At 52.6% G+C, this 17,574-nt stretch overlaps 1 protein-coding gene across 2 annotated transcripts in view; it reads left to right on the top strand.

Moving 5' to 3' along the window:
- LOC140424875 (patched domain-containing protein 3-like) overlaps positions 1-17,574 on the top strand; it is a 61,313-nt gene that overhangs the window by 18,545 nt on the left and 25,194 nt on the right. For both annotated transcript variants that reach the window (XM_072508414.1, XM_072508413.1), the window contains one exon: positions 7,599-8,385. In XM_072508414.1, the coding sequence (XP_072364515.1) occupies positions 7,657-8,385 (729 nt within the window). In that variant the 5' untranslated portion in view covers positions 7,599-7,656. The remainder of the gene's footprint in view (positions 1-7,598; positions 8,386-17,574) is intronic.

Genomic DNA, 17,574 nt, shown 5'->3' with positions numbered 1-17,574 from the left:
CCCCTAGGCTCGCAAACGTCCCATCTATAAACTGGTCCCCCATTCTTCTAATCCCTGCCCGATGCCAGCTCCGAAACCCCCCATCCATCCTTCCCGGGCCGAACCGATGGTTCTCCCGAATCGGGGATCAAACCGAGGCTCCCACCTCGCCCCTGTGTCGTCTCCACTGCCCCCAGATCTTCAACGTCGCCGCCACCACCGGACTCGTGGTGTACCTTGTCGGTGAGAGCGGCAGCGGTGCCGTCGCCAGCGCCCTCAGGCCCGTGCCCACACAGGATGCCATCTGCAACCTCTTCCATGCCGCCCCCTCGCCCTCGATTACCCACTTACGGATCATCGCCACATTGGCAGCCCAATAATAGCCGCACAAATTCGGCAGAACCAGCCCTCCCCTGTCCCTACTGCGCTCCAGAAACGCCCTCTTTACCCTCTGGGTCTTATTTGCCCACACGAAGCCCATGATGCTCCTACCTACTCGTTTGAAAAAGGCCTTGGGAATCCTAATGGGAAGGCACTGGAACACAAAGAGAAACCACGGGAGGACCATCATTTTAACCAACTGCACCCTGCCCGCTAGCGAGAGTGGCAGCACATCCCATCTTTTGAAATCCTCCAACCGCGCCAAATTGAGCTTGTGCAGGGCCCCCCAACTCCCAGCCACCTGGATCCCTAAGTACCGAAAGCTCCTTTCCGCCCTCTTCAACGGTAGGTCGGCTATCCCCTTTCCCTGGTCCCCTGGGTGCACCACAAAGAGCTCACTCTTTCCCACATTGAGCTTATAGCCCGAGAAGTCCCCAAACTCCCTTAGGATCCGCATGACCTCCGCCATCCCCTCCACTGGATCTGCCACATACAGCAACAGGTCGTCCGCATATAGCGACACCCGATGTTCCTCTCCCCCTCGGACCAGTCCCCTCCATTTCCTGGACTCCCTTAGTACCATGGCCAGAGACTCAATTGCCAATGCAAACAACAAGGGGGACAGGGGGCACCCCTGTCTCGTCCCTCGGTACAGGCAAACGTACTCCTACCTCCGCCGATTCGTAGCCACACTCGCCACCGGGGCTCTATATAGCAACCTGACCCAGCTGATGAACCCCTCCCCGAACCCAAACCTCCGCAGCACTTCCCAAAGATACTCCCACTCCAACCGGTCAAAGGCCTTCTCCATGTCCATAGCTGCCACTACCTCCGCTTCTCTCTCCACCGAGGGCATCATAATCACATTGAGGAGCCTCCGCACATTGGTGTTTAGCTGCCTGCCCTTTACAAATCCCGTCTGGTCCTCATCAATCACCCCCGGGACACAGTCCTCAATTCTCGTAGTCAGCACTTTTGCCAGCAACTTAGCATCCACATTGAGGAGCGAGATCGGTCTCTACGACCCACATTGCAGTGGGTCCTTGTCCCGCTTCAGGATCAGAGAGATCAGCGCCCCGGACATTGACGGGGGCAAGGTCCCCCCCCCTCCCTTGCCTTATTGAAAGTCCTCACTAGCAACGGGCCGAGCAAGTCCACATATTTCCTGTAAAACCCGACCGGGAACCCATCTGGCCCCGGGGCCTTCCCCCGCCTGCATGTTCCCCAATCCTTTAACCAGCTCCTCTATCCCAATTGGCGCCCCTAAACCAGCCACCTCCTGCTCCTCCACCCTCGGGAACCTCAGCTGATCCAAAAATCGTCGCATCCCCTCTTCCCCTGCTGGGGGCTCAGATCTGTACAGATCCCCATAGAAGTCCCGAAATACCTTGTTTATTCTCACCGCACTCTGCACCGTATTCCCCCCGCTATTCTTAACTCCACCTATCTCCCTCGCTGCCTCCCTCTTACGAAGCTGGTGTGCCAGCATCCGACTCGCCTTCTCCCCATACTCACACACCGCCCCCTGCGCTTTCCTCCACCGTGCCTCTGCTTTCCCTGTGGTCAACAGATCGAATTCCGTCTGGAGGTTCCGTCGCTCCCTAAGTAGCCCCTCCTTGGGGGGGCCTCTGCATACCTCCTGTCCACCCTTAAGATCTCCACCACGAACCTCTCCCTCTCCCTGCCCTCTCTCTTCTCCCTGTAGGCCCTGATGGAGATGAACTCTCCCCTGAGCACCGCCTTCAGCGCCTTCCAGACTACCCCCACCTGCACCTCCCCGTTGTCGTTGGCCTCCAAATATCTTTCAGTGCACCCCCGCACCTGCCCGCACACCACCTCATCCGCCAATAATCCCACATCAAGACGCCACAGCGGGCGCTCCTAACTCCAGCTCCACCCAGTGCGGGGCGTGGTCTGAGATGGCTATGGCCGAATACTCCGTTCCCTCCACTTTCGGGATTAGCGCCCTACTCAAAATAAAAAAATCTATCCGGGAGTAGGCTCTATGGACGTGGGAAAAGAATGAAAATTCCCTGGCCAGGGGCCTGACAAACCTCCATGGATTCCCCCCACAATCTGGTCCATAAACCCCAGAAGCACCTTGGCCGCAGCCGGCCTCTTACCCGTCTTGGACCTAGAACAATCCAGTGCTGGGTCCGGCACCGTGTTGAAATCCCCCCCCATTATCAAGCTTCCTACCTCCAGGCCCAAAATCCGACCAGCATGCGTTTCATAAATCCGGCATCATCCCAGTTCGGGGCATATACGTTTACCAGTACCACCCCCATCCCCTGCAACCTACCGCTCACCATCATATATCGACCTCCATTATCCACTACAATATCATTGCCACAAACGACACCCGCTTCCCCACCAGTATTGCAACCCCTCTGTTCTTCGCATCCAGCCCTGAATGGAATACCTGTCCTACCCATCCCTTTCTCAGCCTAACCTGATCTGCCACCTTCAAATGTGTCTCCTGGAGCATAACCACGTCTGCCTTCAGTCCCTTTAAGTGCGCGATCACCCGGGCCGTCTTGACCGACCCGTTCTGGCCCCTCACATTCCAAGTTAGCAGCCGGATTGGGGGGCTGCTCACCCCCCCACCACCCCCCCCCCCCCCACCCCCCCCCTGCCGACTAGCCATCTCCTTTTCTAGGCCAGCCACGTGCCCGCGCCTCCTGCACCCTCCAGTCCCCCAGACGGCGGACCCCCGCCCCGACCACCTCTCCTACTTCCAGCTCCCCTTTGGCCAATGCAGCAGCAACCCTATTCCCCCCCCCCCCCCACTAGATCCACATCTAGCCCTTTTGCTCGCCCCATTACACTCCCGTAAGTCAGCTGACTCCTGCTGACCCCGGCCTCCCCCGCCATTGCATTGACCCCCCCCCCCCCCCAGTGTGAGAATTCCCCCTCCCCCTCCCTGGCAGTCAGTGTGCGCTCCTCTCCAGCACCACCCATCCCCCCCGGCCCCCACCCCAGTCCTTCCCGAGCGCGGGAAAAAGCCCGCGCTTTCCTGAGCTGGCCCCGCCCCCTATAGCGCAGCTCCTTTTGCGGCCTTACCCCAATTTCCCCATCCCCGGGCCTCCACTCCCCCTCTTCCTTCGTGGGGGTCTGCCCCTCCAACACCGACGCCCACACTCGCCCACCGTCTCCCCATCAAATCCCTTCACCCATCCCCATCCAGCACCCAACCAAAGAAACATTCCCTAAACGTAATAAACACCATATACACAGTAAACATCCCCCCACAACAAACCCTCAATTTGAGTCCAACTTTTCAGTCCGTATAAAGCTCCATGCCTCATCAGGCGTTTCGAAATAGTGGTGCCGATCCTGGAACGTGATCCACAATCGCGCTGGCTGCAGCATACCGAACTTCACCCCCTTCCGATGGAGCACCGCCTTAGCCCGATTGAAACCAACTCTCTTCTTAGCCACCTCTGCACTCCAGTCCTGGTAGATTCGGATCTCCGTGTTCTCCCACCTGCTGCTCCGCTCTTTCTTGGCCCATCTCAGGACACACACTCTGTCCATAAAGCGGTGAAACCTCACCACTACAGCCCTTGGCGGCCCGTTGGCCTTGGGTCTCCTTGCTAGGACTCGGTGAGCCCCATCTAGCTCCAGAGGCCTCGGGAAGACTCCCGCGCCCATCAGCGAATTGAGCATTGTGCTCACATATGTCCCGGCATCGGGCCCCTCCATTCCTTCAGGGAGACCCAGAATCTGAAGATTCTTCCTCGACCTATTCTCCAGGTCCTCAAATCTTTCCGCCCACCTCTTGTGCAGCGCCTCGTGCGCCTCCACCTTCACCGCCAGGCCCAAGATCTTGTCCTCGTTCTCCGAGGCTTTTTGCCGCACCTCCCGGATCGCCGCCCCTTGGGCCTTCTGGGTCTCCACTAGCTTCTCAATCGCCGCCTTAATTGGCGCCAGCATTTCGGTTTTCAGCTTCTCAAAGCAGCGTTTAAGAAACCCCTGCTGCTCCTGCGACCACTGCGCCCACGCTGCTTGGTCTCCACCCACCGCCATCTTGTTTTTTCTCCCTCTCACTTTTCGCTGCTCCAAGATCACTTTTTTCACCGCTCCACTCCTGGTCCAATCAATATAATGTCGGGGGGACCTTGCTGTCACCTTCCCATACTGGAAGCCGTCGAACAATTTCCATTGGAGCCCCTCTAGAGAGCCCAAAAGTCCGTTCCCGGTGGGAGCTGCCGAACCTGCGACCTACCTAGGCATACCCGCAACCGGAAGACCAAATGTCCATTATCATGAGGGTGATCCATGTGGAGGAAGTCCTCATGGCTCTTCTCTTTTCTTTTCTTTTCCTGGAGCTTCTGGAGTTCTGTGGAAACCAGCATAGTGTCTGTAACTATCTTGGTTTAACATCTCGTACGATAGTGTGTCTGTCCTTTAGTGCCAATTATTCCCTTTATAATTGGTCACTATGTGTGACTCCCTCATTTTTTTTTTTTAACCAAATTTTAGGACAAGACACACTTTCCAAATAATGAACGGGTAAGAGTTGGATGGAGTCCCCGGGTAGGACGGCTACCAATGCCGTGTCTCTCCTACCTGAGCGTAGCTGACCAGAGGGGGGGTTCCCAGGCAGGGCGGGTCCCAAGCCGTTTCTCCACTGCCTGAGCAACCGACAAGAACGGGCAAGAAATGTAGTCATCGTGGTGGGGCTGCCGTAGTGGTTCGTTCCTTCGAACCAGAAGGGCAGTTATGAACGGGCGTCTGAACAAGTCTCTGCAGACAAGCTAGTTCTGCTGAACTAGTGTCTGGCAATAGTGAGGCTCTGTTGGCAAGTCCTCAGAGGTTTCTGCTGAAAAGTCGTGGGGCCGTAAAAATATTTTTTCCGGTCTGACAAACAACATTTAACAAACTTGCAAACAACATAAAACATGCTGCGGGTTCCATCAGAAAGGACATCGTAAATCACATTTGGGCTGGGGTGTATCTAGCATATGGAGGGAGTGCAGCGTGTCCGAAGAAGAAAGGAAGGAGGAGTGAAACAAAAATGAAGTGGCCTTGCTGAGGTAATGCTGCCATGAGAAGTGGTGGGTAAGCGCTCACAGTTTGCATGGGGCAGCTGGGACCTTGTAGCTGCTGTGGGTGGTGGTCTCCTTCATATCTGGGGACTAGTCTAGCTGGCGGGGGTCTCCTGCAATCTTGGGCGAAGTGTCCTGACTGCCCACAGTTGTAACATGACCCCTGGGGCACATAAGGTGGAGCAGGCTCTCTGGTGCATTGTTCCCTTGGGTATGGTTCTCTGGGTGGGGGGTCGGGGTTGTTGGTGTCTTTGCTGCTTCGGGGGACATTGGTGGGATTCCGTTGCTGTTTCGGGGGGCTTGGCATTCTTGTGCGTAATGTCCTAATTGTCTGCAATTGTAACATTCCAGTGGTTTCTGTGGGGGGCTATTCCTTCCTTCGTTTACCCATGCGGGATTGTGGTGTGCTGTATCTGCCTGTATATCTGCGGTGGCCTGCTTTTCCTCGGGATTCTTGACTGCAGGTTTGCTTTGTATAGATTGCTCCCAAGCGCGGGACAATCTTTTCACTACCCACTTCTCGTTATGGGCCTCCTCTGAGGGATCATAACTCGCGGAAGCTTTCTGTCCTGTTTCTGTGGCATGGGAGATAAGGGTGCGGGTCCATTTGGCCATGTTGTCTGGGGACAAATGAGCACGGTCCAAGTCTCCAAAGACTGCTGCAAAGTGGACCCACAGGCGTCCAGTGAACGCTGTGGGGTGCTCGGATTTCTTTTGCCGATTTCTTTTGCCTACATTTGTTGAGGCCATCTACGGGGTCACCCCGGTTATACCCGATCACATCCAGGACCGCGGTATGCATTTCTGCAAGGGTGCCTCCTCCTACATTCTGTGGATCGGGAAGGGCTGCTGCTACTGAAGGGTCTAAACTTAAAACGGTGAGCTTTACATGCTCTCGCTCATCCAGGCCGTACATGGTCGCCTGATGCTTAACTGTGGCAAAGAAATGGTGGGGGTCTGAGGTGGGGAGGAACGGTGTGATCTTATCGCACGCGTCCCGTAATTGGGTCACTGTTAAGGGGGTGGAGTATAGAAATTCCGCATCGTCCGATGTGGCTGTGCGGTGGGTGGTTACTGGGTTCATTGGAGTTTGAACTATCTGCTGTGTGGGGCGTTGGGGCGCTTTCCTTTTTCGTGGCTTTCCCTGCACACGTGTTCCCTGAACATATCTCTGCGCTGTTTCGTTCAATTCTTCCCAATCAGGGCTGTCTTCCTGATCTAATTTTTCTCCAAAGGTTTCCTGGAAACCTTTCTGAACTGAAAGCAGCGATTGCAGCTCTGCAATCTGCTTCCGGCACTTTACGTGATCTAATGTGCTTTGTCTTTGCTCTGTGGTGGCAGCATGGAGTGCTCTTAATGCTGCCTTTAGATCGCTGCACTGTCTCTGTAATGCTTCTACCTGCTTTTCTGTTTCTTCACGTACCAGGACTGCACGTTGCGTGTCCTGATAGGCCTTTCCGTATATGAAATTTTAAAAAAGGACACTGGGTCGGGGGGGGGGTGGGGTGGGGGTGGGGGTGGGGGGGGGGGGGGGTTGGGTCTTGGGGGTTATTTACAATTTACAAAAGCTAAACATTGTATTGGGTCTACACAGACGTGTTTGTTTTGTATTGTATAAAATGAAATATCGGAATGAAAACATTTATTTAAAAAAATATATTCAGAATTAAGATTGATAGATTCTTGGGAGCTTAGGGAATCGGGGATCAGATGGAAACATGGAACTGATGACATCTTTCCATGATCTTACTGAATGGGCAAACTGAAGGGATCTTTTGGCTACATCTGAACCTATTTCTTGTGTTATTATGATCTTATGTTGAACCTGTCTACCTCACTATCTCTCTCCTCCTCAAGATGATTTTTTTGAACTTGCCTTTTTGACCAAGTTTTGGCCTAAATGTAGCTCGGTGTTAAATATCGGCATGTGAAGTCCCTTAAGAGTATTTCCGACATAAACGGTACAATATGAATGCAAGTTTTTGTTGATGCACCTAAATGCCCAAATTTTATCACTCCCCATTTCATGGTACTGATTTGACCCCAGTCATGGGTAACCAGAATGATGGATTATCTCTCAGTCCAAACATTTTAATTAGAAAACTAGTCAATCTGTACAATGCATTACATGACCCATTCTATGTTAGGAAAATCAGTTTTTAATCATTATTTCTGTTTCTCTTTCAGGATATTGAGTTTGCTGAATTGAAAATCTTGGAACCAATGCTTCAGTTCTATTTTTATTATGGCTTGGTGTCAGACGGATTGTATTGAAAAACCTCTCTGTGCAGCATTCAGGAAACTGGGAACTTGTGTTGGTCAAAATCCCTGGTTGTTCTTGCTGGTTCCTCTGGTTGTTTCCGTAATGATAGGGACAGGATTTCATTTCTTTGCTGACAATGAAAGCAATGACATAGAGTATCAGTTCACACCTATTAATGGACCAGCAAAATTAGAGAGAAAGTTCATTAAAGAACATTTTCCAACAAATGATTCGGAATTCTTCTCCTGGCTGAGGCTGTATGCAGAAGGGTCATTTGCTTCTTTCATTGCTGTTTCAAAAGATGGCAACATCCTTACAGAAGCAGCATTCAAAGAGATTCTGATAGTTGATAAAAATGTCAAAGGCTTTCAAATTTATGACCATGGCACTGCCTACAATTATTCTAATCTTTGTGCAAAAACTGGAGCCACTTGCTCCTCAAATGCACTCTTAGATTTGCTAAATTATGATGCTTCTCTGGTTGAGAAAACAAATATTAGTTACTCATTAGCTAATCGTGCTTTTATTGCTAATACACTGGGTGGAGTTGAATTAAACAAAATTGGAACTGCTATCAAAAAGGCTAAAGCTTTTAGGTTGCGCTACCAATTAAGAGAAGATGATGAAGAAAACAAGAGACTCAGTTTACTTTGGATTGAGAAGTTTCTACGTGAATTCCCAACGGCCCTTGCACGTTCAACACATATTGAGGTAAGGATTTAAAATAAGCGGATTAACTGTTTTGAAGAACTCTCTCTTTGCCCCCAGCAGAATTTGCCCTTCTGCTGATATCTGCCATATCATTGACCATCCTTGTAAATATAAATTTGAAATATTTGGGAATATATATGCTGTGAGGCATCTGAAAACTTCCCTACTCGTAGAAATTCTTTTGAAAAATTCCACTTCAAAAAAAATCACAACTTTATCACATTTCGCTGAGAAATAATCCAAGGTTGTGTACAAATAACAATGTCCACTGGTTTGTACTGTTGCTTCACTAATTTGAAATTGTTATACTTTATCAAGCTTTTCAAAATTTTTGAAAACAAGATCTGCCTTTATATGTGTGTAAAGCATTGTTTTTAGTGTACAGTTGGCGTGATTCTCTGTCTGTGAGTCCGTATTCTCCCACCGGACGCGAATTGCTACTGATTTGTCTCCGTGATCAGGAAGCAATTCAGTATCTTGCCATGCAAATTTATGCGAGGGTTTCCCAAGGGAATCCTACTAACGGGACACCATTTCTGGGTGTGTGTCCCTTCTCCCAAGTACGGGGATGACCCGCCACCCCCTTCTTTTTCTTCTCCTCCCCCCACCCCCCACTCCCAGGGACCCACCACAGGGTGCCCCTAACTAGAGGAACACCCCCGATCCCCTCAGAATAGAGAGCCCTGTCAGGAAGCTAGAGAGCAGTCGAGACTGGGGCAGTGGGGAAAAAAAACCCAGTTCTAACACTCACCTGGAAGCATCTCGTGTCCATTGCTGGAAAGGGAATAGCTGTGACCTGTGTTTAAATCCCTCCGATCATTTAGCTGCAAGCCATTCATTCATTTATCCTAATGAGCTGTAATTGACAGCTTTCACAAACCAGTTGTGAGCCTTGCTTCATTCATCATCTTCATGGATGAGTAAGTCTAGGTGCTGAAACCACAATTTTTGCAAACATCAACCACATCAAAGAGTTAAGTGCATTCCAATCACACCACTTCACACATGAGTGATTTTGAAGTGCTGAGCCGGACATTGACAGTACTTAACTCTCTTTGATGTGCTTGATGTATGTAAACATTGTTGTTTCAGAGCGAACCTCGATTTCGGATGAATGTCCAATTCTCCGTCCGATTGTGGCTCGCTATTCCAGCGCCGAGGGGCGGAAAATCCAGCCCAATGTTTGCATTAAGTAAGGTACTTCTAGAAGTGTATCTTTAATAGTTAATGAGTTAGGTTAATCAGATTAAAGTTAACTTGTTAATACGTTTTTAGTGAGGCTATTATTTACTGAAACAGGATTGTGAGATGAGATGCGGACTTCTCCTTTTGACAGACTTAAGTGTTGACACCAAGATTGAATTGCGTGAGTTTTGCGTTCCCATTGGGAGCGCTAGTTCTAGCACTATTCAGGACATTCCTAATGGGCCAGTACTCCGCCTATATGAAACTAGTGCAACTCTCATTAGCGCTGGCATCGGATTCGCTGGAGCCGGCATTGGCACTGGAGAACTTGACAAGACAGAGCTGCTTATAAGCACGCCACTACCCCCACACTCTCATTCCAACCAAGAAGATGACCCCAAGGGGAGCTGCCCCGTGATTCAATGATGTGGACCTCAATTGAATGATGGATGTGGTGGAGGAGAGGCGGGATACCCTCTCCTTACAGTGGGTAGGAGGTTCCCGCCTGATGATGTTAAGCGGGTCTGGGCGAGCTGGCAGAGGGGGTGAGTGCCGTGGGCCTCGCCAGGCGAATGTGTGTGCAGTGTCGAAAAAAGATGAACAACTTCCTTCGGTCAGCTTGGATGAGTCACCGCCTCTGTCTCCTGGCATCACTCTCGTTTGCCCCCTTATCCCCCCCGGAGGAATCAAAGCCCAGCTGCCTGTATCCCCCTTACATCCCACCCTGCACCAAACCCCAAGACCTGCATTGTTCCTTTTCATCATAGATTATCATAGAATTTACAGTGCAGAAGGAGGCCATTCGGCCCATCGAGTCCACACCGGCTCCTGGAGAGAGCACCCTACCCAAGGTCAACACCTCCACCCTATCCCCATAACCCAGTAACCCCACCCAACACTAAGGGCAATTTTGGACACTAAGGGCAATTTATCATGGCCAATCCACCTAACCTGCACATCTTTGGACTGTGGGAGGAAACCGGAGCACCCGGAGGAAACCCACGCAGACACGGGGAGGACGTGCAGACTCCGCACAGACAGTGACTCAAGCCGGAATCGAACCTGCGACCCTGGAGCTGTGAAGCAATTGTGCTATCCACAATGCTACCGTGCTGCCCACTTTGGCCAAGTGCCTTACACACACAGGTCACCAGCTACAGACCCTCATCTAAATTGTGTCTCACAATGTCCATTATCTCTCGCCCAGGAGAAGATGGCGTACAACCGCCGGGAGTGTGAGAAAGTCGGAGGAGGACTCCTGGACTTGTGTATTCTAACTGCTGCTGAGCAGAGGGCGATGGAGTTTATGGGGAGGTCGGCATGGGTCAACCAAGTGAGCCCTTAATGCACAATGATGTCCGTATTGCAAGCAAGTCGCCCCTCTTCCCCCACACCACTTCTTCCCAGGAACTCAACATATTTCTTGTCTTTTGTCTTGCAAGATCACCATCCAATGAAGCCCACCCATCCGGGGTACTCTGCCCCCAGCCACAACCCTAGGACAACCCCGGAGGACCTGTCCGGGGACAGCACTGACTTTTCGCCCCTGCATTCAGATGCACCCTCTACCAAAACAGAGACTAGCACCTTGGAAAGTTCTATTATTGAGCAGGCTCCTGGGGCACTTTCTAGTGCATACGTTACACATGCTATGGCACATCAGGTGGAGGAAGGGACATCCGAGTGAGTGGGCAGTTGGAAGGCCTAGCTGTAGTCCAGACAGATATCGCGCTTCTGGAAAGATTGATCCTATCGCTGGTAGAGATTCAGATGCAGAGCCAACACCTACGGGAGGGGGTATCAGCAACTTTCTAGCGCTTGCAGGTTGTGGTGTTATCAGGTATTACAGTACCCAAGAGGCTGAAGACCATTGGTTTAACCTAGGCATTTACCATTGGCTGTTGGTACGTAGCTCCGCCTTGACGGGCGGGCTATAAGAACCGCTGCCGTCCCAGCAGCCCACACTTTCTGTACCGAAGCTGCTGGGGAACAGTTCTAGTCGATTAAAGCCTTCAGTTATGTTACAACCTCGTCTTTGCGTTTAATTGATCGTGCATCAATTTAATCGACTAGACTTAAGTTGGAAGAATGGATCTCCGAATCAAGCCGGAGTGTCTACAACTCAGCCCCCACGCGGAGAACTCGGCCGCGAAAATTAAGCACTGGCTGGCGTGTTTTAAAGGCTACCTCGAGACGGCCGGAGGCACCCCCTCAGGAGAACAGAAACTGCATCTCCTGCACTTGAGAGTAAGCCCTGGAATCTTCACCCTCATCGAGGAGGCGGAGGACTACGATGCTGCGATCGAGCTGTTAAAAGGACATTATATCCACCCTGCAAACCACATCTACGCACGTCACCTGCTCGCAACTAGATGGCAAAGCCCTGGGGAATCGCTGGAGGACTTGTACTGTGCGCTACTGGTGCTGAGCAGAAACTGGCTGCCCACAAGTTTCGGGCAGTGAGCACACTGAACCTCTAATCCGGGATGCCTTCGTAGCAGGTATGAGCTCCTCAGAGATCCGCCAAAGACTCTTAGAAAAGGACACCCTGGGATTGAGAGAGGCACGGGCCCTGGCAGGGTCCATGGATGTTGCCTCCAGAAACGCGCAGTCCTATGCGCCCGACCGCGAGGCGGCCCCTGGGCTGCGTGGCATACCGCAGCGGCAGCCCCACTGACCTTCCCCGTGTCCCCGCAGGCCTGCGCTGTAAGACGGCCCGGTAACTCCGTCGGGCCCCGCTGTTTCTTCTGCGGGCAGGCGAAGCATCCCCGCATGCGCTGCCCGGCCCGCACCTCCATCTACAACTATGAGATCTTGTACCGTCCTGGGAAGCTAAACGAGCCTTCCGATGCCCTGTCCCGCGGCACGTGTGCCACCGCACAAGTGGACCGTCTCTTAGCCCTCCACGAGGACATCTGCCATCCGGGGGTCACTCATTTTTTCCACTTCATTAAGACCCGCAACCTGCCCTACTCCATCAAGGAGGTCAGGACAGTCACCAGGGACTGCCAAATCTGCGCGGAGTGCAAACCGCACTTCTACCGGCCAGAGAGGGCGCACCTGATAAAGGCTTCCCTTCCCTTTGAACGCCTCAGCATGGACTTCAAAGGCCCCCTCCCCTCCACCGACCGCAACACGTATTTCCTGAACGTGATTGACGAGTACTCCCGGTTCCCATTCGCTATCCCCTGCCCCGACATGACCGCAAACAACGTCATCAAGGCCCTCCAGGGTATCTTTATACTGTTCGGGTTCCCCGCGTACATACACAGTGATAGGGGGGCCTCCTTTTATGAGCGACGAACTGCGTCAATTCCTGCTCAGCAAGGGCATCGCCTCAAGCAGCACGACCAGTCACAACCCCCCCCCACCCCCCCCGGGGAAACGGGCAGGTAGAGAGGGAGAACGGCACTGTCTGGAAGACCATTCTACTGTCCCTACGGTCCAGGACTCTCCCCATCTCCCGCTGGCAGGAAGTCCTCCCGGACGCCCTCCATGCCATCCGGTCGCTGCTCTGTACAACTACCAATCAGACACCTCATGAACATCTCCTTGTCTTCCCCAGGAAGTCCTCCTCCGGGACCTCGCTTCCAACCTGGCTAGCGACACCCGGACCCATCCTGCTTCGGAAGCGCGTGCGGGCGCACACGTCGGACCCGTTTGTCGAGAGGGTCCACCTGCTGCACGCTAACCCCCAGTACGCCTACGTGGCGTTCCCTGACGGCCGGCAAGATACAGTCTCCCTCCGGGACCTGGTGCCCGCCGGAACCCCACTCGCACCCGAACCATTACCCCCCCCCCCCCACCCCCCCACAGCACCTCACTGGGGAGTCGGTCCTCCCGCCGCTCCTACCTAGGCCATCCCACCCACCGACGCTCCCTACAGGCCCAACCGTCAGCCCCACTAGCGCTGCCTAGGGGTGACTAAGCTGCCATGGAGACCGACGCCACGCTCCCGGAGTCTCAGGCGGCCGGAACCCCACCAGAATCACCACCGAAGCCCAGACGATCCAGGAGGACGACCAGGCCACCCAACCGACTGATTGTTTCACTGTAACTGTAAATGAACACCAAATGTATATATCTTCCACGCTTGTAAAATATTCTCGGTAACTCTGTAAAGAGGTATCACGGTACCTCCATATCTGATCATACCATGTAGATGCAATTGTAACCACTGGCCATCACCCCAGCTGGACTCTTTTTTTTTTTAACAGGGGGTGAATGTGGTATTATCAGGTATTGCAGTACCCAAGAGGCTGAAGACCATTGGTTTAACCTAGGCGTTTACCATTGGCTGTTGGTACGTAGCTCCGCCTTGATGGGCGGGGTACAAGAACCGGTGCCGTCCCAGCAGCCCTCACTTTCTGTACCGAAGCTGCTGGGGAACAGATCTAGTCGATTAAAGCCTTCAGTTATGTTACAACATCGTCTTTGAGTTTAATTGATCATGCATCACAGGTGCAGTTGGAAGAGTCCAACCGCCTTCAGGTGCAGGAGATCGTGCCGACGATGCATGGTACCCCCCCCCCCCCCTCGCATTGTCTCATCTGATGGGCAGCGGGCAGAACAGGATAGCACCGAGTCACCTGTGACACCTGAAAGTTGACCGGGCCCACCTAGGTTCAGGCCCTCCAGAGGTCACAATGAGAAACGTAACAGGCCGCCTCCATGTCTGGTGTGCTGTTTGGGGAAACATGTAGAAGGAGCGGTAGACCATGCAAGATCAGGAAGGTATACACCAGTTAAGTTGGCACGGGTGCAGCACATAGGTTAGAGGGAGGGATTAGGGCACAATATTGTACATAGCTACAAGTAAACACACTTACACTGAAATTTCAACCTGCCTCAATCCTGTGTCCAAATTGTGTGAGGGGCTGTGTTGGGGTGCGGTCCATGATGTGGAGATGTCGGCGTTGGACTGGGGTGAGCACAGTAAGAAGTCTTACAACACCAGGTTAAAGTCCAACAGGTTTGTTTCAAATCACTAGCTTTCGGAGCACTGCTCCTTCCTCAGGTGAATGAAGAGGTAGGTTCCAGAAACATATATATAGTCAAAGATGCAAGATGATATTTTAAAAGTGAGCATTTGCAGGTCATTAAGTCTTTACAGATCCAGAGATGGGATAATCCCAGGTTAAAGAGGTGTGAATTGTCTCAAGCCAGGACAGTTGGTAGGATTTCGTAAGCCCAGGCCAGATGGTGCGGGGTGAATGTAATGCGATATGAATCCAAGATCCCAGTTGAGGCCGTACTCATGTGTGCAGAACTTGGCTATAAGTTTTTGCTCGGCGATTCTGCATTGTCGCGCGTCCTGAAGGCCGCCTTGGAGAACGCTTACCCGAAGATCAGAGGCTGAATGCACTTGACTGCTGAAGTGTTCCCCGACTGGAAGGAAATCTGGCGAGACCATGCAGACGCTGCGACACGGATAAACGGACATCGTGCGACAATTGCCAGGCAGGAATGTTCCCTTCCAGTCGTTATTACTTTGTATCCTTAAAACTCATGCTGGATTCTTCGTGGACCTCACAAAACTGGCGACGAAGGTTAAAGTGAATAGCTGTCTACACTGCTGAAGCCACCTCCCTGGAGTTTTGTTGGATACAGGTTGGAAGTTGTTTTCTATTATACCATGCCTCTGTACGGACGTTTGGATGTTTTTGATGCTGCGCTGGAAAGCTGGAACCAGTACACACAACGGATGCGTTACTATTTCCGGGCAAACAATATCACCGAAAACGAGTGCCAGGTGGTCATATTGCTCACCGCCTGCGGCCCGCATATGTTTGGGGTGATTAGGAGCCTTGCGTACCCAGCTGCGCCGGACACCAAAACGTTTGATGAACTTGTGAATATAGTGGGGCAACATTTTAACCCAACCCCGTCCACGATAGTCCAGCGTTACCGGTTTAATACCGCTGAGAGGACCCCTGGAGAATCCCTTGCCGATTTTCTATCCAGGTTACGCAGGATTGCGGAGTACTGTGACTATGGTGAGACCTTGTCAGAAATGTTACGCAACCGTTTGGTTTGCGGTATTAACAATGCGGCCACCCAGAGAAAGTTGTTAGCTGAGCCAACATTGACTTTTCAACAGGCCATTTAAATAGTATTGTCCCGAGAGAGCGCAGAACGAGGTGTGCAGGAGCTACAGGGAATGAAAGTGCATGCCTTGGGGCGCAACTCCTTCCGTCCGAAAACGTCCCCCCGCACTCCTGCGGTACCTTGGGCGAGGCAACGTCCGGACCGACGCCAGTGGCCGTCGGACATTCCTCCCCGAAGGGAGCCTTCTCCAGAACCAATGGATGAGGAGCCATGTCCGTGTCAGACTTGTAGGCGCCGACCCCGTCACGGACGGCGGTCCTGGGGGCGCCAGAGGCGCCGTCGTTCCGACCGAAACTGGGACCAGCCCAGGGGCCGTAACTGGGACCAGCCCAGGGGCCGTACCTTCCATCTGGATGATCCTGCGGCGACTACTCCTGAGGACGTGGAGACGGAGGACGACTGCCTGCAGCTGCATTGTGTGGCAGCTCCCCGTGTGGCCCCCATTAAGGTGACAGTACGGGTCAATGGCCACCCACTGGAGATGGAGATGGAGATGGAGTTGGATACTGGCGCAGCGGTCTCCGTGATCGCCCAGAGGACATTCGACCGCATCAAGCAGGGTATACAGACCCTTACATTAACCGACTCACAGACCAGGTTGGTCACCTACACGGGGGAACCACTGGACATTGCAGGAACTACAATGACCCCTGTTGTTTATGGACGCCAGAAGGGGCGTTTCCCACTTATCGTGGTGCACGACCATGGGCCCAGCCTGTTGGGTCGGGACGGGTTGTGCCATTTGCGGTTGCAATGGCAGCACATCCTCCAAACAGTTTCTGAAGGGTTGACTGAGGTGCTAGGACGATACCCAGATGTATTCCAGCCTGGTTTGGGGAAAATAAAAGGGGCCGTAGCCCGTATCCAAGTCGAACCAGGAGCCACGCCGCGCTATTTCCGGGCGCGCCCAGTGCCTTACGCCTTGCTCGAGAAAGTAGAAGGGGAGCTCACTCGTTTGGAGAGTTTGGGTATTATCAGGCCCGTCCGTTTTGCTGACTGGGCAGCACCAATTGTGCCTGTAATGAAGCCAGATGCCACAGTTCGCTTGTGTGGCGACTATAAACTTACAGTGAATACAGTTTCCCGACTCGACCAATATCCAATGCCTCACATAGAGGACCTCTACGCGAAACTTGCAGGTGGACTCTCGTTCACAAAATTAGATATGAGTCACGCCTACCTGCAGTTGGAGCTGGACCCTGCCTCCCGACCATATGTAACGATTAATACACACCGGGGCCTGTATGAATATACACGGTTGCCCTTTGGGGTATCCTCTGCCTGCGCAATTTTTCAACGTGTTATGGAGGGCATTTTGAGAGGTTTACCATGTGTGGCTGTCTACTTGGATGACGTTTTGATTACAGGGACGTCGGAGCAGGAACATTTGGAAAATCTGGAGGCTGTCCTTAGACGCCTTTCGGAGGCTGGAGTCCGTTTACATCGCACAAAGTGTGTATTTCAGGCAAAGGAAGTCGTCTACCTAGGTTATCGGGTGGACCGCGAACGTTTGCACCCCGTCGCAGAGAAGGTGCGTGCGATTCAACAGGTCCCCGCCCCGACTGACACTTCGCATCTTCGTTCTTTTCTCGGTCTCGTAAACTATTACGAGAAGTTCCTCCCCAATCTGGCAACTACGCTGGCCCCTTTGCACCTTCTGCTAAAGAAAATCACACCTGGGTTTGGGGTCAGCCGCAAGAAACCGCTTTCCGGCGGGTAAAGCAACAATTGTCGTCGCCTGGGTTACTAACCCACTATGATCCTGGAAAGCCTTTGCTCGTTACATGTGATGCATCCCCGTATGGTATTGGGGCCGTCCTGTCCCACAAGATGGAGAACGGAGCCGAGCGGCCGATAGCTTTCGCCTCCCGCACATTGACTGCAGTGGAGAAAAAG

The sequence above is a fragment of the Scyliorhinus torazame genome, chromosome 6 (assembly GCF_047496885.1).
Source record: "Scyliorhinus torazame isolate Kashiwa2021f chromosome 6, sScyTor2.1, whole genome shotgun sequence".
Classification (NCBI taxonomy): domain Eukaryota; kingdom Metazoa; phylum Chordata; class Chondrichthyes; order Carcharhiniformes; family Scyliorhinidae; genus Scyliorhinus; species Scyliorhinus torazame.
This window is presented reverse-complemented; position numbering and strand designations above follow the sequence as displayed.